At 31.0% G+C, this 25681-nt stretch overlaps 2 protein-coding genes across 2 annotated transcripts; both read left to right on the top strand.

Annotated features, from left to right (window-relative positions):
* Nucleotides 1-10136: 10136 nt before the first annotated feature.
* On the top strand, nucleotides 10137-12987 carry LOC134710556 (E3 ubiquitin/ISG15 ligase TRIM25-like). Its single transcript, XM_063570927.1, has 2 exons — nucleotides 10137-10194; nucleotides 11669-12987. Exon 2 carries the CDS (start codon nucleotides 11704-11706, stop codon nucleotides 12985-12987), a length of 1284 nt encoding a protein of 427 aa, XP_063426997.1. The 5' UTR covers nucleotides 10137-10194; nucleotides 11669-11703.
* A 5014-nt stretch (nucleotides 12988-18001) lies between these two features.
* On the top strand, nucleotides 18002-19675 carry LOC134710555 (uncharacterized). The gene has a single exon (XM_063570926.1). The coding sequence runs from the start codon at nucleotides 18002-18004 to the stop codon at nucleotides 19673-19675; it is 1674 nt and encodes a 557-aa protein (XP_063426996.1).
* Nucleotides 19676-25681: the final 6006 nt, after the last annotated feature.

The raw sequence follows: 25681 nt of genomic DNA, 5'->3' as shown, positions 1-25681 counted from the left end.
TGAAACCTTAGTTTCGTAGACTTTTAAAAATTAAGGTAATAAATCATCAGTAGCAAGAAAAAATTATGGCCGAGTTACACTACACAATTATCTATCAGTACAGATAAACATCTGCACCTGGGAAAAAACTAGAAAAGTTAAAGGACATGAAAGGGCCTAACTATGTAACAATGATATGCACTGTGTGTTTCAGAAGAAAGTAACTTTCTTTGAATTACTAGTATAAAATTCCTGTTTTAATCAGAGGAAGATGGTAAGGTTAAAAAAAGGAGCCTGTAATTCAGTGGTTGTCGTTTGTTGTTGTATTACATTTTTGTTTTTCGTTAATTTTTTTGTACATAAATTAGGCCGTTTGATTTCTCTAATTTAATTATTTTACATTGTTCATTTTGGGAACTATCGTATCGTATAGGAGGTTATTTTCGCAGGATGTCAATTTTCGCGGATAGAGATCAAAATCACCAAAATAAATTCTGCCAATTTAAACATGTACATGCAAAGGTGTTAGTAAAATTTTTGAATCTGCCAAAATATTTCATATACCTTATTCAATAAATTTTTAAAAAAAAACCCCGCTTTACGGTATGTGGTATGGGCTTTGCTTATTGTTCCATGACGTACGGTCACCAATAGTTTATAATTTCTGTGTCATTGTATCTCTTATTGAGAGTTATCTCATAGGCAAACATGCCTCATCTAATTTTTTTTTATATTAAACATGTATTTAATTTGATACGATCCATTCTGTAAATTTCTAATGTTTGTATTTATACGAAAAGACGATTTGTCTTTTGTACCAGATATTGTCAAACACATTAATAGGAGAGGACTCTGTACAAATGAAAATAAAGAACAATGCTAGACACTACGGACATTCACATACGACTTATCAACAACAACTAGGTCAGATAATGTTGGTGCTAACTTAAATCAAATTATCACATGTAAAGGGAATAATTATGTACCGAAAACATTTATAAAACCATACACATGTACTATGTTTAATATCTTTAAACAAACTTCCATCTCGATGACCTACCAGGGTTATTCAAATGTTTTAATTGTTTGTAAGAAAATATGAAAGCAGGATGGATTGTGATTCTGTTTTTATTTATGTATCCTTTATTAATCTTTAATTCTTTGTATAAACTTTCTCTTCACCTCGGGTGACAGTAAACATTTTAAGTAAGAGGAAAAATAACTTTATAGTACAACACCCAAATAAAACATAAACTGTGGGAAAAGTATGAAGTTCAAATATAACGATATCGATGCCATCGCTAGGATGAATGTCTCCTGTTACCTCACTAAAACTCTCGACCGAAGTACAAACTTAATAGTATATGCATAAGCCAATAAACTAAATTTACTTTTCTCACTTTTAGAAGAAATGTTTGTAGATTGATACACCTCCAACCAAAATGTCAGAACCTTCAATCACAGTTTGTCCAGGACTGTACAGACTCAATCTGAACTTGATGCATATTGGAGACGCACGTGAAATCAAAAACAGAAGAGAAATTTTAGAAGATGCCAAAGTTAAGGAAAATGAGATTGTACAACAAGCCATCACTCTCATGGAAATTCTAATTGACAATCGTTTGTCACGTCGCAGTTGTTTGAAAAAAAATATACAAAAGCTAAAACACAGTTTAGCAATTAATCCAAAGCACCTGAATTCTCTGGCAGACCTTGAAGAAATGCATAGGAAAATCCGTTTAGATGAAGAAGCGAACAAGTACGATGATGATATCAAAACAATTCTAACAAGCAATACCTTTGATGACAATAAGGAAATTGCTTATTGTTTATTAGAGCAAGGCTATGCATACATGTTTGAATATTTTGATAACTACGAAAAGGAAGCGCGGTTTAGTTTAAACGACGCTTCTAAACAGTTAATTGTAGAATTAAGCAATGCCAGAGGCGAAAGAAAAAAACGTCTTCAAAATGTAGCGCAGCATACATTTAATGCCCAGTGTCTACTCAATCCAAATTATGAACAGCTTTTAAATGAGAATTTGCTCGAAAAGCGTCAAAAAGGCGTTGCTTTTCTAAAAGAAGGAATCGAGAGGCTAACACACTTGTCTGTAGCTAAATCGGAGATAACTGTTTGGAAATTTTATCACGCTATGGCTTGTAACAGACTCTACAGTTCCTATCGACAATGTACAGACGCAGATACGACAAATGAATTAACTAGACTGACTAATGATGCCTGTTGTCTATTCCTAGAAGTTTTTATAGATTTACCAGAAGATATAAAAGGGTATGCCTTTTACAGAGCTCGATCGTCCGTCTATATTGGACATATCTTGATATCAAGAATGGAAAACTCACATGATGGTATGAAGATTGACATAAGAGGCATTGAAAATGGAAGAAGTGAATTTGAAGCGATGCAGAAGGATCCGAAACAAGGGTTCATAAATGCTGTAAGTATCTACCCAAACGACGAAATTGTTTTACATCGATATGGCGATGCATTATGGATGTTGTCAAAACGTACACACAATATACAAGATAAATTGTGCATGTTAGAAAAGGCAAAAACTGTGCTCACAACTGCTATTGACTTACAACAAACAACACATTTGGCTGTGTATAAAACAAGGAACAATGTTTACATTTCAATGTTTGATTCACTTGAAATCTCGGAAGATGAGGAAAAATGTAAGACATTACTACTAAACGCCAGGAAAGATGGCCTTTTACTTATGAAAGAGCACTTCATCACATCAGATTATTGCGATATAGCCACGGTTTGCCAGTACCTTGCAAAATTTCCTGAGTGTAAAAATTTTGGGGAACAATTTGTTAAAGATGTGGAATACGCCAACGAAGCTTTAGATCATGTCAATACATCTCTTCATCTTAAAGGACAAACATTCGCCATCGCTAATAGATTTGGGAGCGTTTTGTTTGATTTAGGAGAATACGAAACGGCAGCTGCTTGGGCAACGAGGGCTCTTTTATTGACAAAGAAAGAAAATGCAAAAAATATCACAAATATTTGTTGGTATATGTTGCAAGGAAAGCCAGAATATAGAGACATATTTCCTATTTTTGCATACGCAGTCAAGAAGTATAAAAATATAGGGTTGATAAGGAAAGCTTTAACATCTGGTCTAGTGAAGTATAACTTGACAAAACTTTGTTCTTTCATAACTTATCTGCAGAACACTCCTCTCAACGAACATCAGAGATGGGTTGCTCAAGCCCTGCTAGAAAGTATCGATAGGAGGAAACCATCGAATACACTACTTGATCCGAGAATCCAGAGATATAAGTTTGAACGAACAGAAGATGTTCCTTTGTTATATACCCAAGCAGATATTGACAACGCCTTAAAAGAGAGAGAACAATATGCCAATGAAAACGTAGTACGATTTCAAGCACCAACTTCCTTTGAGTACGACTTTTCATCCATTACAGGAAAAGATGATGTTGGATGGGTCAAAAGTGTTATACTTAATCAGCTGTCTTTAAAGTTGTTTGATGACGATATTGCTTTAAGGGGTAAATATTTAGTAACACATGATTGTATTGTCATCTTGTTTAATATATAACGTAAAAGTCTTAGAGATTACAACAGTTATAAAGTCATTGCAACATATAACACCAAAGTACACTAAAACACATGAAAGTTGGTAGGCAGGAAATAACTTATAATCTTATAGAATGTTGTTTTACTTTCCATATTCATTTGGTTAAAGTTTCTTATTTTTGTTAGAAAAAATAACCATTCAGAATTTTGAGTTTTTGAACGTCTATTTAATTTGTTCATTTCTGGCTAAAGTATACAAGTTTAGATTTTTGGTGTAAAAGTTCAATATCTAATTGAATTTTTAGTTTGAGATCAAAATAGAGTCCTAGTTTACGCTGATCTCTAATTTTGTTCGATTGAAAGGTAGGATGCATAATTTCTTTTTCATTTGTTTATAAATTTGTAAAAAGTTAGTTAACATAAAAAAATACCGAACTCCAGGAAAATTCAACACAAAAAGTCACTTTACAAATGGCAAAATGAAAAGCTCAAACACTTCAAACGATTAAATAACAACTGACACACCTTTTTAGAATTTTGGGTCCTCAACGCTATTCAAATTTGTACTTGTTTGGCTTTATAACTAATTTGATATGAGCGTCACTGATGAGTCTTATGCAGACGAAACGCGCGTGTGGCGTTTTAATTTATAATCCTGGTACCTTTGATAACTATTAACACCACTGGGTCGATGCCACTGTTGGTGAACGTTTCGTCCCCCATGGTATCACCAGCCCAGAAGTCAGCACTTCTGTGTTGATATGAAAATCAATTATATAGTATTTTTTATAAATTTCCTGTTACAAACCTTTTAATTTTCAAAAAAACTATGGATTTTCTTATCCCAGGAATAGATTACCTCAGCTATATTTGGCACACCTTTTTAGAATTTTGGGTCTTCAATGCTCTTTAACTTTGTACTTGTTTTGCTTTACAACTAATTTGATCTGAGCGTCACTGATGAGTCTTATGTACACGAAACGCACGTCTGGGGTATTAAACTATAATCCTGATACCTTTAATAAATATATATAGTCTACTACTTTTGATTGTATTAACGTTTGATAATATATATTTTCACAGGAAGGCCTTTGTGTGTGGATCATGACTTGTACCGCTCCATCATTCTGGATGCACTTGATGCCGTTCATACTAGTCGCAGTACACTGATGTTTCTAAGTGATTCCTTCTTGGAGCGTGAATGGCCATTGTTGAAGACATCTATGTTGGATATTTTGCAGAAAAGACCAGACTTTCTGACTTTATGTGTTCTTGATAGCTGCGAAATTCCAACTGAACTGGAACAATTGTCTACCCTTAATCTAGCAAATGACAGGCGAATTCCATTTGAGATTGACAATTTGAAATTGAAACTGTTTACCTCACAGTTGTTTTTAAAAGAAGTGGAATAACCTTGTAGGTATGATAAGACAATGAAGTTAACTATATAAGGAAGACAAGCTGTAGCTGTCCCTTAAAAAACAAATCATAAAAAAATTGTGAATTCCTTCTGCCTACTCCTGCATAATCGACCCTTCTACATTTTTTTGTATTCCAAAGATGCTTCTCCACTTGTCGTACCAGGTTTTTTTTAACGAAGAAGGGTCATGTTTTGAATAATACTTTTTGCTAGTTATGCATCAATTTATAATTCTCCTATCAAGATTCGGGCTAAACTACCCTAGGAAAATACGTTTTCAATAGAATCTTATACACTGTACGGGGACGAACAATGACGAGACAGAGAAATGGTTCGATTTATATTTTTTATTTTTGTTCTTATGATATTGAAGTATTGATATTGAACTATTTTGAATTTGACATGTAATATTTTCTACAACTGTTCTAGATTAATGGAGAAAAAGGTAATAGAAAAGTTTGCCCCCTGTGGATTTTTTAAACATGAAAGCTAGTGAGCAATAAAGATATTTTTATGAATTAAAATAGCCTTTATAATGGGTTTATAGGAATATCAAAATTGTTGAATGTAAGTTTTAATAGCTGTTTTCTGTATGACAGTCCATATATTCATAGAATTTGTTTAATAGAATGCACTGCATAATAAAAAAATGGAACTTTATTTTTAATGAAGCCAAAATCCCAGGTAAAAACTTCCCTTTATATTCCAAAGTATGAACAAATTGTTTGGTTGATGTCATGTGAGTCTGAAAATGTTTATACGTCAGGGATTTATAAGTACTTGTTTTGAAATAAGAGAAAATTTGCATTCCAGAAACAAAATATACATGTAGTAGCAACGAATTTTTTGCGTTTTTTTTTTATGTATTATGATATATTAGAGAGGGTTAATATTCTACTTTATTTATTTTCAAATACCGTATAGAATGGAGTATAGTTATTTAATCGAATATTTTAAATGTAATATATTATTAGAATTGCTTTGTAATCAATTTTACTATTCTAGTATGTATATTTATGTATATGCTCGGAACGGGCTATGTATATTTATGTATATGCTCGGAACGGGCTATTTAATTGGTTTCAATAAATATTCACTTGTAAATATTCTTATCCTTTCTACTCTTTATCCATACCAGACATTGGCATGGAATTGTTGTATTTTTTGTGATTGAATTTTACGAAAAACTGAGAAAAAGAAAGACACCCAATTTTCATTTGCTCGTTTTGGTAGATTAGTGTCAGTAGATTTAGAAAAAATATCACTCTAGGAAATTACAATTCTAGTCTAAATAATTTATCAAGAGAAGATATGTCATTTTCACTCCATTTTTTCGATAATTTCTGGTATAAATGGAGAATGTAGCCATGTTTATATATATATATAAAACATATTTCACCATTTACTGACGATACTGATTACATATTAGTACATATGAATATGTGTGACACAAACAGTTGACTTAATGTATTAGAAAGCCAGGAACAGACCATGATTAAACATTATGTTGATTAATTTTAATTTATTTTCAAAATGTTGTTAGCATTTTTTAAGAACAAAATGCATAAATGTGTAAATTCAAATCTGGGGTACAACTTGAGCTTTATACGTGTGACTTTTTTGTGTTTCTTTGTTCATATGACGTGGCCTGTACTTTTAAACATCCCGCCATAATGTTAGTGTCCTATTATAATGACATAGTGTTATTGTTCTGTTATAATGCCATTATGTTATTGTTCTATTTTAATGTCATTTTGTTATTGTTCTATTATAATGCCATTATGTTATTGTTCTATTATAATGCCATTATGTTATTGTTCTATTATAATGACATAATGTTATTGTTCTATTATAATGACATAATGTTATTGTTCTATTATAATGTCATTTTGGTATTGTTCGATTATAATGCCATTATGTTATTGCTCTATTATAATGCCATTATGTTATTGTTCTGTTATAATGCCATTATGTTATTGTTCTATTATAATGACATAATGTTATTGTTCTATTATAATGACATAATATTATTGTTCTGTTATAATGCCATTATGTCATTGTTCTATTATAATGTCATTTTGTTATTGTTCTATTATAATGCCATTATGTTATTGTTCTGTTATAATGCCATTATGTTATTGTTCTATTATAATGCCATAATGTTATTGTTCTATTATAATGTCATTATGTTATTGTTCTATTATAATGACATAATTTTATTATTCTATTATAATGTCATTATGTTATTGCTCTATTATAATGCCATAATGCCATTATGTTATGGTTCTATTATAATGACATAATGTTATTGTTCTATTATAATGACATAATGTTATTGTTCTGTTATAATGCCATTATGTTATTGTTCTATTATAATGTCATTATGTTATTGTTCTATTATAATGCCATTATGTTATTGTTCTGTTATAATGCCATTATGTTATTGTTCTATTATAATGACATAATGTTATTGTTATATTATATTGTCATTATGGTATTGTTCTATTATAATGACATAATGTTATTGTTCTGTTATTATGCCATTATGTTATTGTTCTATTAAAATGTCATTATGTTGTTGTTCTATTATAATGTCATTATGTTATAGTTCTATTACAATGCCATTATGTTATTGTTCTAATATTATTTCAAAATACTTTGAACAAAATCATTTTATATCTCTACCTGTGTTACGTTTACAATTTGACGTCAGCAATAAACGATTCTACATCAGAGTTGATATGAACATAGCCATTTAGTGACAGGACATCAAATATTTTAATCCTTTATGTGTTGATTTAAAATACAAAAATGAGTAAGCAATTAATATGGTTGTTAAATAGAAATATGTATGCGTTTTTGAGTGTCTTTAAATATTTTTTTGTTTTTTGTTCTGAATGAAATTGTGACACGGTGATGACTGTTGTACCAGGATTATAATTAAGTACGCCAGACGCGCGTTTCGTCTACACAAGACTCATCAGTGACGCCCAGATCAAAATCGTGATAAAGCCAAACAAGTAGAAAGTTGAAGAGCATTGAGGACCAAAAATTTATAAAAAAAAAAGTTAAGAGAATAAAACAAAAATTAAAATGCGCTAAAATCTCTTACATCTCTTTGTAACTATTATACTAAGTATAGATAAGTATGATAGTGTCATCCATCTAGAAATAGAAATTTTGATTATTTTGTTAAATTTTTTACAAGAAAAAGGCTTTTTCATCCCTCAATTCTGTATGGTTATAGTATATTGACAAATGTTCTACCTTTTATGACTGTCAATTTGCAAAGGCGAATTGTAGATTTTTAAGAGGACCATAATTTCATAAAATAGAATTTATACCATCGAACCTTTCGAGGGGAATTTCTTTTTTAAACGAAAGTGAGTTGAAAGTATTCATACATAGATCATGACAAACATGATATAAAAGATATTTCTTGCCATCTTAAAAAGGGGTGTTATTCTATCTAAACTCATTTTATCCGAAACTGCTATGATAAATAGTATATAGCATCATAAAATTTAATAAGAAACGAGTAAACAGAGACAACCGTAAACTTTGAGTGTAACTTGCTCAAGTATTATACAGCTTGCAGGCTCTTTCGCCCTTTTCAACTGATTTTTAAAGTTTGATCTTTTGTGCTGTTCTACAAAATGTTTTTGGAGGAACACTAACACGTTGACACAATACTTCTGTATGTACCTGTCCAGAATCCAGGAGCCTGTAATTCATTGTGTGTATTGTCGCCATTTACAACTCAGAAAAATAGACATAAAATAAACGAAACAATCAGTTGTAAACACGTTTTGATCTTTAAATTGATATTTCGATCTAAACAGTTCTTAAAAGACTGAACGACGAATTATCAAGTCACTATTATAAGTCTTTCAATACATTTTGAGACTAATCTACTGTGGTTTATTCATACTGAAAATGACTAAGTATGATTTTTTTGTTGAGTGTTTAAAGAAATGATAAAATCAAAATTACCGTTTAACAAAAATTCATTTACTCGAACACTAAATGCTCAGACAAACTGTAAACACTGACAACAGTCAACAAACAAATTAATGGGTTACGAAAACAGCAGGCATTACAATGACAAAAAAATTAAGACAAACACATATATATTATTTTGACACATCTGTTTTCATAATTGTGAAGAAAAAGACTAGATAGAAAGTAACCGATGCAACTTGCGGTTTAAGAAAGTTATTACAATTTTAAAAACTTTAAACACAGAGTAAATATCTGTGGACGACGCCGACCCCGACAACGACGACAAGGTTGACGAAACCGAAGGCATGTAGGATCGCTATGTCTCGCTTTTTCGACTACAGTCGAAGGTTTAACAATAAATCATCGGAAAACAGGTAATACTTTCAATTTCATTAGTAATAATTTCACTAAAGCAAGTTTACAAATATACAGATAATGGTTAAAATCTAGACAAAGTGATGCTCACGCCCTACAATCAGAAATTACAGTATTATAGCAGAGTCAATGTAGGACTTTCTTATTGTGTCAGGGAGTTTCAAATGATGACCCTGTAGATGCAGTGTTATTTCACCATACACAAAGTTGGGCATGGGAGCACAAAAGTATATGGTTCACTGTACGGGGAGTTATTCGGAAACGTCCTCATCTCTTATGCAGGTATATACTACAAAAGTAACAAAGTTCAACTATCACCCAAAAGAGCAAATATCAATAAAAGTCGAAACCCTGACCATACCCACAGCTTCAATATATGTACAAAATTATTTTCTTTCTCCTTAAATACTGTTCCGGCACTTTTACATGAAGAACACGAAGTCTTATCGAGCACTAATTGTATAGTTTTATTGTTGATTTTAATCCCACATGTACCAAGATTTAGATTAGTTTTATTGACTTACAAGAAATTTCTTGGTATTCCCAAACGGAAGATTATATAGACAGAAGAAGTAGTATACTTAACAACTTAATAATTTTCATTGAATATGACGTATTTTTTTTCATAGTTGATGTTTTTCTAAAATTGTTTAACATTTCACAGCGGTTTTATTTTGCATGTTTCTATTATTCTGAGTGCATACTTTGAAGTGAAATCAGTCAGTTAAAATATTTTCAAATTTCCCCGCAACATAACATTTGTATGACTCTAAAAAGGTAAATACGTCGTGGCTTGCATTATGCAAGGCCGACAACTTTTGATAGCAACGATTACTGACAGACCAGATAGGTATGAATTTATTTTCGGAACTTTTTCAATGTAACAATAAATAATGAAAACTTTACAAATATTAAAATAGTTTATACATGAAACTGTAAAATATCAATAAAAAGACTGTGATACAAAGTACGTTAATCTGTAATAAGCTTCCTTGTTATAATAAATTATTTGTTTATCATAGTTACTCGGTCATATTGATCGATGATTTTTAAATATTTTTATGAGGGTCCAGATGAGGTCTAAATAATAGAGGATATTGGGGAAATTGTACAGAAAGAATGGCAAGAAAAATAAAGAATACAAAAAAAATAGGTTAAAAATTTAGATAAGAGAATAATGGAAAGTGTGCAAAATGAATTACCACAAAATAAAAAAGGGGAAAATAGGGTAAAAACTAGAGAAAAACGGAAAAAAATGTTCGAAAATAAAAGAATAAAGAAATGAATGGCCCCAAATCCAGCCCCTTATATACATAAACATCGTATTTCTGACAAACATTATACAACGTTCAGCCAGGTAATATAACCAACAAATAAGGCCGAGAAATATTTGTTTGTAATATAATGATAATCATGAAATCATAAAAATATCCACAGACTCTCAGACCATAATATTTTAGGACAAAGTAGAAACTGACAACAAAGTAACATGCCCGTGTGACAATATTAAAAACAATTAGAAACGTTTGAAATAAATTGTACAAGGCAAACATGAGTTAATTGTTGAGTTTTTCAAAAGTTATTTTAAATCTACCTAACTCTAGCAATACAAAAGTGAAAATCGTTAAAATAAACAGATCTCAAATATGACAATCATTATAAAAAGTAAAATCACAAAATACTGAACTTAAAGGAAAATCAAATTGGAAAGTCCCTTATCACATGGCAAAATCAAATGACAAAACACATCAAAAACGAATTGACAAGAACTGTCGTATTCCTGACTTGGTACAGGCATTTTCAAATGTAGAAAATGGTGGATTAAACCTGGTTTTATAGCGCTAAACCTCTCTTTTTGTTGCCAGTCTCATCAAATTCCGTTATAATCACAATGATGCGTAAACTAAACAGACATAATAGATAAAATAGTCAAAATATGGGTACAGCAGTCATCATCGTGTAACAATTTTAAAGTAAATTTAACAAAACGGAAACACATCCATCTACAAACAGATTTATTTCTTCGCGTGCCTGACGTCAGAAAATTTTATTTTTTTGTCGTTCAATGTTTATAAAAACTTAAATTTAAAATTTCACTTGGGCAATGTTAGCATACAGTGTTACAAAATCAAAAGTATGTAAGAATTAATTACGTTACAGAAATAGACCAAGATGTATGCAGCCTATACTCAGACTATGATTCTAATAACAAGATTTTTTTTAATGTAATCAGTCAAGGCGTAATTAAATTACCAAGTTTGCAAAAGACGGACGGAAAACGGTATTTTTCTTCATTGACTGACATATATTTTTTTCAATTTCAGAAAGAACAAAAAATCTTCCGTTTTTATTGACTGTCATGGAATCAAATAAAGTAATGCATTGTGGTCCATGTGGATATGAAGGCATTACAAAGGATGCAAAGAAGTGGTGCACCAACTGTGATGAGGGGTGTTGTGGAGACTGTGAGAAAAGCCATAGATCTTCAAGACAAACCAAAGATCATAAAATCATTGCCATTGATGATTTCTTGAAAATTGATGATTTTTCTATTAGCCTTACCTGCCCGACTCATGGAAAAAAACTTGATCTTTATTGCAAATATCATAGTGGTGCATTATGTGCGGTCTGTGTTAAATCTGCGCATAAAACTTGCCGAGCGGATGATATCATTTCAATAGACAATGTATCTAAAAATGCAAAAGGTTCGACAGCACTTTTAGATTTAAAAGAGAAAATTACTAAAACGTTAGAAAACGTGAAGCAGTGTATAAGCGATCAGATGTCAGCCTCTGCAAAAATCGATATTGATGAACAAACGATTAAAAACATGGTTTTAGAAACCAAACTTCAGCTAAACAGACGTTTAGATGAACTTGAAGAACATCTTCTAAACGATCTCAAAATGAAACATAAAAAGTTTAAGACAATATACAGCACATTATTACAAAAGTTAGAACACAGAGAAAAGGAGTTCAAAAACTTTAGGGAACAAACACAACGAATGAAACTGCATGCATCTGACCTTGAACTGTTCCTAGGGACATGTCAAATGAACAAAACCACTATGGACAAAATTGAATTACTCAAAGTTGAAATAGGTAAGGAAAAGAATTATGCCATGGATATGAAATTACATCGTGTGATCAATTCACTAATGAAGAACGTCAAGCAGTTTGGCGAAATACACATCACTGAAACATGTGCCGATTTTCAATTACAAGACGCAAATGTTGACCAAGCTCAAATGCAAGTGCGAGGGTCAAAGCAAGATGATACCCATTATGTTGAGCTTCAATTAAAACGGAAATTTAATATAAAACTGCAGCACCAAAGCCCAGGATGCGTCTTATTGTCTGATGGAAGAACTCTGATTGCAGATTTCTGGGGTTCAGGAAAATTGCTTGAGTACAACGAGAAAGGAAAATATATCCGTGACGTCAATGTGTCAGATAAGCCATATGATCTAACAGAAATAGATACAGACCGCATCGCTGTAACATATCCAGATGTGAAACGTTTAGAGATAATGAGTATCAAAAAAGGCACTGATGATAGGAAGACATTATGTGAAAAAAAGTGCTTCGGAATATCTCACTGTAATGGAAAAATAGTCACTGTAGTACAAGAATACTGTTACTAATCATATCCGGAAAAATCTTAAATAAAATTAAGATCAACACTTCTGATGTGTTTCATGTAGCAGCTACCGAGGACAAGATATACTACACTGACTGTAACTTGAATACAGTAAACTGTTGTAATCACAAAGGACAAACAATTTGGAAATTCAAAAATAAATCTGTAATGTGCCCGTCAGGTATAACTGTAGATATTTCTCAAAATGTTTATGTTTCAGGTAGTCTTTCAAATAATCTGACACTTATACTTCAAAACGGAACAGACAGTAATGAGATTTTAAATGCTAGCGACAACGTCAGTGTACCGTTAACTGTATGCTACAACATGAATAAGAACGAACTTCTCTTTGGCCACAAGATAGGAAGTATGGCATTGTATAATATGTTGTAAGAACAAACACGAGTTCATGCAACTCTTATAAATGTTGTTGATTACTTATTTGAATTTCATCGATGATTTGTTATTTATTGTATTCATTTCAAAAAATGTTACAAAAATTGAAATGATTAAGATTATGTAACATTTTATTCTCAACAAAGTATATTGTAAAAATATCAAGGAAAATATTTTTTTTAAGTAAAATGTTACATCTTTCATAACAGCTGGTTTTGAAAACTAGTTTCTTCTCAAATCTATGAAATGTATCGTAGAGTAAATAAATTATTCTTTCAACTATAGTTTGAATTTAGTTTTTCTCGTTAGTCTTCATGGTTTGTGAAACTAAAGTGTGCATCTAAAGTAGTTGAGTGCATGTTTTCCTTATATCAATAATATACGTTAATAAAATATAGTAAGAAGATCTTTACTGCGCTTTATATCTTTTTCTTTGGGTATATTTATAATCTAGAATGCCACTCAATCTAAAATTAACCGTTGATGCATGCATAGCAGGAGATTTTTACCCTGTCGACGGCAATGGGTTTGCTCCTTTTTTGGTTTCTTACGATATCTTCCGTTTTTGTCTGTTACGTTGATTGCCTTTTTCTTATCGATTTACCAGATTTAAAAAAAGGAAAATCCAAAAATACTGAACTCCAAGGAAAATTCAAAACGGAGAGTCCTTGAATAAATGGCAAAATTAAATGACAAAACACATAAAACGAATGGACAACAACTGTCATATTTCTGACTTGGTACAGGCATTTTCAAATGAAGAAAATGGTGAATAAAACATTGTTTTATATCGCTAAACCTCTCACTTGTATGACAATTGAATCAAATTCCAGTATTAAGAGTAGTAAACTACTGTCGCCTTTCTTTTGTTCCAGTAATTTAAGTCCAAGTAAAAAAAAAGTCATTTATAATGTTGCTGAAATCAAGTCAGTTTGTCTTTATTTGCAATTTGTCTCATGATTGGAATTCATGTCGCATCTCCTTATTTAATATTTATCGTATTAAAAGAAATTTATTTCAAATAAACAATCTTATCTGCATAGAGTAATGCCTGTACCAAGTCAAGAATGAGACAGTTGTTCGTTTGAGATGTTTGAAACTTTTGATTTTTCGATTTGATTACGGATTTTTTGTTTTGAATTTTCAGCGGAGATCAGTATTTTTGTGACCCGTCGACCTGGAACTTATCAAATTCAATTATTGGTAATATTAATTATTTGGAAAACAAAAAGTCCTGGAATGGAGTATTTTTTAATCAACATCATTGTCCTATATTAGTTATAAATAAAGTTGAAATCTTTGATTCGCTGTTCTGCGTCATGCCCGCTAACAAATTGAAAACTGTACCTTTACGCCTTATTTCAAGTCCAAATTTTTAGTATTCTTAGTGTTATCTTAGAAAATCTTGCTGATTAAAATACTACACAATAGGGAACAATTTGACCCCGTGATTATGACCCGTGTATATAGCAAAATCCTATAAAATACACCGTTTGGTGGTGCACATTGAAATCTGTACCTATACGCCTTATTATAAGTCCAGATTTTTAGTATTCGTAATATTGTTATCTTAGAAAGTCTTACTGATTAAAATACTACACAATAGGAAACAATCTGACCCTGTGATTATGACCCGTGTATATAGCAAAATCCTATAAAATACACCGTTTGGTGGTGCGCCTGTCAGATGCGGAACGTACAGATAAGGTAACACACCCCAGCGTGATATCGCGGGTCCGTGACTGAATTAAAGTATATAACTATGCCAAGCCTTATTTTAGTATTAGTATTGTCATCTGATAAAGTCATGCCGATTATAAGATACACAGTTTTTTCTGCTTTCAAATCTTTCTGTTTGAACCCGTTGAACTGGAACTTATGAATTATTGGTAATATTAATTATTTGGAAAACAAAAGGTCCTGGAATGGAGTATTTTTTTAATCAACAGCATTGTCCTATATTAGTTATAAATAAAGTTGAATTCTTTGATTCGCTGTTTTACGTCATGCCCGCTAACAAATTGAAAACTGTACCTATATGCCTTATTTTTGTCCAGATTTTTAGTATTCCTATGTTATCTTAGAAAGTCTTACTGATTAAAATACTACAATAGTGTCAACCCTGTGATTATGACCCGTGAATATAGCATATTAATCCTGAATACACCGTTTGTTGGTGCGCCTGTCAGATGCGGAACGTACAGAATAGGTAACAGGTGAATATACTATTGGTATCGGTATCGGACTCAACCCGGAACTTCTGAATTATTGGCAATATTAATAACGTGGAAAACAAAAGGGCCTGGAGTGGTGTAATTTTTAATCTACACCTTTGTTCTTTATTAGTTATATATAAAGTTGAATTCTTTGATTCGTCGTTTTTACGTGATGACGGCTGACAAATTGGACCTCGTAATTTTAGTATTATAGACGCTTGCATAAAGTCATTTGCAACGAGTTCCTTGAAATTATAAATTGGGAGAAAATATTGAACAAATGCATGTATATATACTATTAAAGTGTAGTCCTATAAGAAGGATTGTTTTATGTGTAATGGGTTATAATCATGAAAACTGTGCCAGCTGATTAACATTTGGGTTTAATTACTAAAGTGTACCGATTGAGACCTTGACAAAACACCAACGAACCGTGGGGCACGGAAAATCAAGCGAGACATGCAAGAGAGCAATTTTATGATTGTGCACATATATCAAATCAATTGTTTAATTATACAATAACAGATATCGACTTACATTCGAAATTATTGTTCTATCAAAATCGAAATTAAATAATTTGTAAAGCTAGTATACAATCTTATCTGATTATAAACGACTGACCTGTGTAAAGAATAAGAGATTTGTACACTGCACATGTAATACAAGTTTCTATCCGTTTCGCTGCATGCTCATCAGATATAAAATGGTTTTAAAAAATGATATATTTCGTAAGAATTGAAGCATTTACTGTTTATTTTAACCTTGGTCCTTACTATTGATTTGCAGTGTATCTTTTAAGGGTAAGTAGTCATCTTATCTTTGAAAAAATCTTTAATTCGTGCAAAATTCTAGAATGAGTTGAATTATTTTTCCTGCATAATTATTAAAACAGGAAAGTTTTGTTTAAAATTTAGACTAATGAATATTTTACAGCTGAATAAAGAAGTGAATGGAGGATATTTATTCATTTTCTTTGCACAACAATTTTGATGAAATATTTCTTTTGACCTTATTTTTTCAATATATGACATGGCATATGACTACAATTTTAGAACTGTTAACATTTGTGCACATTTTTATTTTTAATTTGGTAAAGTTGATTAATAGCACAACTGATAATCACACAATTATTTTAGCTGTAATGTACCATGTGTACATATCACCTCCAAAACAAAATTAACCATCAGTTGAAAATCATGTAAGTAGGAATTTGCGATATGTGTCTCGTGTGTTTTCAGTGGACTTAGCTTATAAAAAAAATACAGGGCAAATGTATTCAATCACTATAGTTTTCTAGTTTTGTTATCATTACTTTGATTAGATATAGTACATAAACTATCTAACATTTTCAGTTTTAAAAAAGTAAACCCTCTCCACCTCTTCAAAAGAAGAACAACATTATGATCGAATGATATACGAGATTAAAGTTGTCTTTTTCTGTTTTATGTGTATTTTTGTTCTTTAAATAATCATAACTAATGACATTTGTTAAGGTTTAAGGACCGACACAAACTATATTTACATCGTTGGAAGAAGCAGATACATGATTTATCACTGTAAGGAGTAATGCTAGGTATATATTATAAAGCTTTGCATGAAACATGCATACAACAAACAAACCATTACTTTGATTCATAATGAGCCCATTGAATGGCACTTTGTTCCTCTCAGTTGTAAATTATCAATTATTTTACGTTAAAGGCAGTAAACAAGGTAACCAAAATAACTATTTTACTTATTCACCCAAGTCTGGCCACAGTAAGGAATATTCGTAGGGTTGTTTGTTGGCTATCCTGAAATTGTTAATGAAACCGTCCTACTTCCAAGATAGCCTTAAATAAAGGAAACAGTATAATATCTCTGTTCAAAATTCATAAATCCATTAAGAGAAAACAAATTCGGGTTTCATACTAAAATTGAGGGATCAGGTTTCCCTTTAAGAGTAAAACAATAGCATTGACCTGCATCAAAACCAAACGCCAACATACATAAAATGGACTGCCCTATGCCTGACTTGGTACCGAACATTTAAAGTTTTGTAACCCGGTGTCATGGTATCAGCAAAAAGAAATATATAAATGAATAATATAATAGTGTATAACAACATTTGAACCGTATAATTAAGTTGCTACCGAATGGTTTACATACTGTCTAAAATAGTTCCATGAACGGCACACTTAACAGAATAGTATTACACCTTTTAAAGTGCAGACTTCCAAAATTATGAATAAAACTAATAGTAAAATAACAACATTACCATATTAAAAGCAAAACTCCAAACGAAAAGTTTCTTATCGAATATTAAATTATTATTTGACGTTTTAATGATTGAATTAAAGATATGAAAAACCGTCTATGCTTTTGAAAAATATCAATTTCATATATTGTATGTTTTAGTTCTATATAATGACATCTACTCCACCAGTATGTTGCGGTCCGTGTAAATTTGAAGGCATTACAAAAGGTGGTGAGAAATGGTGCACCATCTGCGATGAGGGATTCTGTGCAGACTGTGAAAAAAACCATAGATCTTTAAAACTAACAAGAAATCACAAAATGATCGCCATCGAAGACTTCCTGAAAATAAAAGATTTTTCTGTTAATTTGACATGCGAGACTCATGACGAAAAGCTTGATCTTTATTGTAAATGTCATCATGTAGCAGTATGTGCAATGTGCATTCACTCAGCGCACAATAATTGTCCAGAGGATGATATTATTTCAATACACGATGCAGCTATAAATGCAAAGAGTTCAACTGCACTTTCTGATTTAGAGGAAACGATTTCTAGATCTCTTGAAAGCGTAAGACAGTGTATTCGAGACCGAGCTTCGGACGCGGCGAATATCGATACTGAAAAACAAACAATTCAGAAAAAGATTCTAGAAACAAGGCAGAGGCTGAGCAAACACTTAGATGAGCTTGAACAACAACTTCTCCAGGAACTCCAAATCAAACATGAAAACTGCAGGTTAAGATACAGTAAAATGCTGAAACAATTACAACAGTCAGAAAACGAGCTTGAGAAACTTAAAGAACAGACAGACCAAATGAAATTGCTCGCATCCGACCTTCAAGTCTTCCTTGGAACATCTAAAATGAACATTACTATCAGTGAAAAACTTAGATCCCTTAAAGTCGAAATAGGCAAAGAAAAGAGCTTTACGATTGACTTGAAAATACACCCTGTGGTCATTTCGTTCATAAATAACGTCAAAAAGTTTGGCGAAATATATATCACTGAAAAAAATCTCGATCTGCAGTTGAAGGACGCAAAGATCGACCAGGCTCAAACACAAATACGTGGGTCAAACCAAAATGTCCTTGACATTGACCTTCAATTTTCATTAAAATTTCCTGTTAAACCGCAGCTTCAAATATCTGGATGCCTTATATTATGTGATGGTAGAATTTTAATTGCCGATTTTTATACTACAGGAAAACTAATGGAATATGATTTCACTGGAAATTATGTGAGTGACATAGATGTAGAAGGTAGACCATTCGATCTAACAGAAATAGATAATGACCGCTTTGCTGTGACATACCCAGACATCAAATGTTTAAAAATTATAAGCAGTAAGATAAGTTTTGTTGAAAAGAAAATAGATTTCAAAAACAGCTGCTTTGGAATATCTTGCCATGATGAGAACATCTTTACGTTAGTACAAAAACATGGAATAATGAAAATTGACATTACTGGAACTATCTTGCTCATAATAAAGTTTAATACTAGTTCCATGGTATATATTGCAGCTTCTGAAGATAAGATTTACTATACAGACGAGAATAATGACACAGTGAACTGTTGTGATTTTAAAGGAAAGAAAATATGGACATTCAAAAATGAATCTACTAGGTGTCCACGAGGTATAACCGTGAATAATGATCAGAATGTATATGTTGTCAGTAGCAATTCTAACAATCTAACTCTTATACAGCATGACGGGAAAAGGAGTATAGAGGTTCTTACTTCTAGTGACGATTTGTTTTCGCCGGTCGCTGTATGTTGTAACAAGAATTCGTTACTGTTAGGATATAAGAAAGGGAACATGGCATTGTATCATGTATCGGAATGATATATACATTAAACCCTTGCAAAATGTATAGTATTCTTGTTATAATTATAATAGACATGGACTTTTTTTTCATTCCAACTACAAAAGATGTATAAAACAAAAATTCGAAATCCGATGAATAATGAACCTCCGAGAAATAACGTTAGACATTTAGTTCTTCGTACCATGCAATCTTGAACATCATGATCAATTGGCGTACCTTCTTCTGATTGGTTAACTTAATAGTAAACCAAATACTTTTTTCTCTGTTTTCGATTTTTAATCATGATAATTCAGTACAGATTCTTCAGATAATGAGTAATGTACAAACAAATACTCTAATAATATAAAAGAACAAACAAACAAAAAGAAAAACACAAAGAAATTGAAACAAACAATATAACACTTTTAACCACTAAAATGCACTTCTAAAATACTACCATTATCTTTCTGTATTTTTTATAATTTAAATGTTTTAATGCAGGTTTTTCACAAAATAATTGCACGTATAAACAAATACTCAATTGATATTAAGAAAAAACAAAAACAAAAACGAACAAATTTGAAAAAAAACAATATAAAAAAACTAATAACCACTTATATCCCTTTCTGCATTATTTATGCTAACTATTGAACTCTTCACATTTTTTCTGAGTTTCTCGGATACTGTGGTGCCTTATCTTATTAGTAAAGTTATTAAATAAAACATTTTATTACATGCTAAAAAACAAAATACATTGACATAACATAATTTAAAAAAATCGTTTTATTATTGCATTCATTCTTTAGCTCAAGCAGAAAAAAAATATTACTTGAATAATACTATGATAAAATGCCAATTTTAGATGTGGTCTCCGATCATTTTATAAAATAAAAATACTATATCAGTTGTTAACTTTAAATGTGATAAAGTATTTGGGGAAAATCATGAAGTGAGTCAGACCATTCTATAACAGACATTGGCTTTATAACAATGCAGCTGCAGACTACACCTACACTGCAAATTAAGGGACTAATACAATTGAGCTAAGGGTAAAAAAATCATAATCGTGCATTTATCATTACAAATGGAGAGTTTTAGAATGGGTATATAAAATGAAAACTTCAATTGAGAAAGTCTCACTGGTATCAAAACATATTAACTGCATCTAGTAGAGGTAGGCACTGATTCTATCTTATATTGTTTTATAAATATTGTTTCATTTAAAAAGTTTTGTATTAAGATTTTCAAATATTCATCAATAATAATTTGGTTTATATTTTCGATGTAAATTAAAAACAAAAATTTTGGTATAAGTAAACAATTATATTGTTCTCAAACATTTTATCATTTAGAATCCAATATCAGACCATTTTCAAAACTTTTGAATATCTTTGCAACCGACTGTTCATTTGCATGGTAACATTTTGAATACTTTTTTATCTTTATATCTTTTTTTTTTAAATTCCACAGCAATAACGTTTATAAAAAAAAAAGTAAGAGTTAACAATGAATTGATGTATGGTAATTGTATCTGGTGTTGGACTCCTATATTTGTATTGTTTTTATAAAAAAAAACTGGTAATCGAAGTCAGTATTTTGTCATTTGAATAAATATGTTTAATATCATAGTAACTTTCAAAGGAACATGAAAATATGTAACCTTTTATATAATCAGCAGTATTTATAATAAACATAAGACTCCTTGTATGTTAAAATATCAAAGACATTGTACAACAAAAAAAAACAGATCTAAAAACAACAGTGAACATATAAGTTACAGTTAAAACAGAAATCATACAACAAGCACTCTATATAATTATAAATTAACATGAATAAAGAAAACCAACAAAGTGAATATAATTGCACAATTGATAAAAAAAAATACATATATAACTTATAAATAATAATATTTTGACAGTGTTAATTAAACGCATGAACAAGATAATTATCTTTGAAAAACTTCAAATTTGGGCAAGATTGACCATTTTCTAGTAACCCTGACTTTGGTGATTTTTTTTTCTGGCAGTGTCGACTCTACGCAACAAACATTGTAAACATTTTAAGAGCAAGTTCCAAGGGATATTGAAGATATTCGTACAACTCACATACTCTGTAAAAATCCAGGGCAATATCTTTGGTATACATGAAGTAAACGTTAACAATGATAAATATATGGTAAGTTTATCTCATGCTTGAACCCTTTTCTATTTTCTGTATTTTCTTTTTAAATTTTCTCTTGGTAATCAAAGTCAGTATTTTGTAATTGGACGAAATATGTGTTATATCATAGAAACTATTCAAAGTAACATCATTATAATAAGAAACATTGTATATCAACAGCAGCATTTCCCATAAATATAATACAAAAAATACATTGTACAATAAACAAGCACAGATCTATAAAATTGAGTATGGAAATGGGGAATGTGTCAAAGAGACAACAACCCGACCATAGATCTATGAACACTTCAGAAATTATTTTTTTGTGATATTTAAAAAAATATATAAAAGCACCCTATTTAATAATAATAATAGATTAAAACGTACATACACATCATCAATGAAACTAAACAGACGCAAATAAAAGACATATAAATAATGTCAAGTGTTGATTTAATGCAGGACAAAATTAGTTTTCTAAAAAAAAAAAAAATTGGGCAAGATTTACCATTTTTGTCTTTCTCACCTTCATGGCAGTGTCTTCTCTATACATCAAAGATTCGCAAGAACAACTTTCAAATAATAAGTGCAAATCGTGCAATCTAAAGAACCAAAATTTTTCATCAGATTGCAGCTATTTATTTTCGAGATTGTTCCAAGCTAAACAAAAATAATGAATTTTTAATATAAAGGAAACTAGATTGATTGAGAAAAAAATACTTTGGAAAAACCAACAACAATCTCAACATGGCAGTATATCATTTCAGTTTTCAGTTTTCACAAATTAAAAGAGTGGACAGTCACCGGATATTCAATCTCATCAGCAGAAAAAAAATTATGAGAAAAAACTAACAATGCCATGGCAAAAAATGAAAAAAAAATACCACAACACAAAAAGTTTACAAAACCATTTTTTGAAAACACAACACGGATACAACAGACTTATCCCACCAATATATATAAGGGTGATATAAGATGCCCCAGAAAGGTAAGTATTAGCCTGCTCCACATGTGTCACCATTCGTGTTACACATGTTCACAAGGGTATTGTGATGTTGGTTCGAAAAATTTGATGGACACAATGAGTTATAATGTATGAACATTTAGGTCTAAGTAATTCCAACTGCTTTTTTTTTTAAAGAATATAGTAGTTTATAACTCCTTATTTAAAGTTACAAACATTTCAAAAAACAAATTTCATGAATGGAATTTTTCGTCATAAAAAATAGATTTTCAAAAATGCCATTTTGGACTCATCAACCAATTTCGTCATACTTTAGCTGGGAAAATATATAAATGTTTTATATACGGATCTTTTAGCACTGAGCAGTATATTTAAAAGCACTGAATTGTAAACATACCCTGACGGTAACAGAGTTGTGATAAAAACAAATCTCCCTGTGACTAGGATAAACAAATATTTTAATATTTCTGCTTAAAAACGTTTAAATTCACAGTCTCATAGTAGATATAACAAAATAGACAACTGGGAATCGACAACAAAACAAAAATTCTACTTGTATCTGAATATTTGTAAAAAAAAAATTGAAATAGCCCACAACTATTAATACGTAAAACTCAAAAAGCCATGCCCTTTTTGTAACCACAATCTAGTTACAATCTAAATATACAGACAATGGTTTCTTGTTGTAGCAAAAGTACGAATATTAACTCGGATTTGTTTATGTAACCTCGTGAGGTAAAGCTGACTCCTCCTTTTTCATTAGTTTATAACTTGCCACGTCTGTATATCCAAGTTTTCTTTTCTCATCCACCTTAACAGTATTCTACAAAAAATCATATAAACATTGCATATGAATATAGGTGGTTATAAATAGCTATTCAAGTGCAGCATAGTAAACTAGAGTTAATGGGCAAAGTGTGTCGAGAATAGAATTTTAAACTTTAGTTTCGAGTACTCGTGGGTCTTTGTTAGTTGGTGGGGGTTTTTTTTGTTGTTTTTTTGTTATTGTTGTGTACCGGTCTGACGAGTTAAGCTTTCCAACTAATTTCTATAGTTATATATTAGTTATATATAGTTATAGAAATATTTTGTCACTGTTACATTGCTGTTCAAGATATTGGGCGGGGTCGGCGCAAATGTAAGCAACCCCGCCTCATCCTGTGCGAGCCTGTCCTAAATCAGGGAAGGCTTTAATTCATAAAGAGTAACTGAAATATTCAGGATTTGCGAGAAAGTGCTCGTAATACTTATTTGCGGAAAGAGCCGCTTGATCACTACAATAACCAGATGCTTCGCAGGGCGTAGCTTTATACGACCGCAGAGGTTGAACCCTGAACGGTTGGGGCAAGTATGGACACAACATTCAAGCTGGATTCAGCTCTAAATTTGAATTGTGATTAAATAGTTGACACAGCATAGGTTTCTGACACAGAATGAATGTGTTCTAATGAACTTAAAATTTTTGTTTTCTCTTAGAGCAATTCACTATGCTGTTCAATATTAATCCTCTCAAAATAATGTTTGAAGAAATTTTCATTTTATTTATGAAATTTCAAATGAGAAAAATTGAACCCAATTTTTTAATCACATCCCCCTTTCCCTTATTCCAAAACTAATCTCAATTAAAATATTCTAATGGAGTTTGCAACAATAACTACTCATTTAAATACATCAAAAAATAAACTGTAAATAAAATGTAAAAAAACTGCTTGTTATCACTGAATGGTAAAGATTATTTAAATTTATCAGTTGGTAGTAAAAAGTGAATATACATTGTATATTGTATATAACAAAGATTTAAGTTGATTCTGGACAAAGGAAGATAACTCCAATTAAAAAAAATTCTTGCAATAAGATATTTCTTGCTTACTATTTTGGACAAAGAAAGATAACTCTAATTAAAAAAAAATTTGCTATTTCACAATATTGTGAAATTAGATATTTCTTGCCATTGCACAATACTGTGCAATTAAAAAGACTTGCTATTCCACAATACTTAATATAATAATTTTAGATCCTGATTTGGACCAACTTGAAAACTGGGCCCATAATCAAAAATCTAAGTACATGTTTAGATTTAGCATATCAAAGAGGCCCAAGAATTTAATTTTTGTTAAAATCAAACTTAGTTTAATTTTGGACTCTTTGGACCTTAATGTAGGCCAATTTGAAAACGGGACCAAAAATGAAGAATCTACATACACAGTTAGATTTGGCATATCAAAGAACCCCATTTATTCAATTTTTGATGAAATCAAAAAAGTTTCATTTTGGACCCCGATTTGGGCCAACTTGAAAACTGGGCCAAAAAAAAAATCTAAGTTCATTTTTAGATTCAGCATATCAAAGAACCCCAAGGATTCATTTTTTGTTAAAATCAAACTAAGTTTAATTTTGGACCCTTTGGACCTTAATGTAGACCAATTTGAAAACGGGACCAAAAGTTAAGAATCTACATACACAGTTAGATTCGGCATATCAAAGAACCCCAATTATTCAATTTTGATGAAATCAAACAAAGTTTAATTTTGGACCCTTTGGGCCCCTTTTTCCTAAACTGTTGGGACCAAAACTCCCAAAATTAATACCAACTTTCCTTTTATGGTCATTAACCTTGTGTTTAAATTTCATAGATTTCTATTTACTTATACTAACGTTATGGTGCGAAAACCAAGAAAAATGCTTATTTGGGTCCCTTTTTGGCCCCTAATTCCTAAACTGTTGGGACCTAAACTCCCAAAATCAATACAAATCTTCCTTTTGAGGTCATAAACATTATGTTTAAGTTTCAATGATTTCTATTTACTTAAACTAAAGTTATTGTGCGAAAACCCAGAATAATGCTTATTTGGGCCCTTTTTTGGCCCCTAATTCCTAAAATGTTGGGACCAAAACTCCCAAAATCAATACCAACCTTCCT

This window comes from Mytilus trossulus, chromosome 3 (genome assembly GCF_036588685.1).
Source record: "Mytilus trossulus isolate FHL-02 chromosome 3, PNRI_Mtr1.1.1.hap1, whole genome shotgun sequence".
NCBI lineage: Eukaryota > Metazoa > Mollusca > Bivalvia > Mytilida > Mytilidae > Mytilus > Mytilus trossulus.
This window is presented reverse-complemented; position numbering and strand designations above follow the sequence as displayed.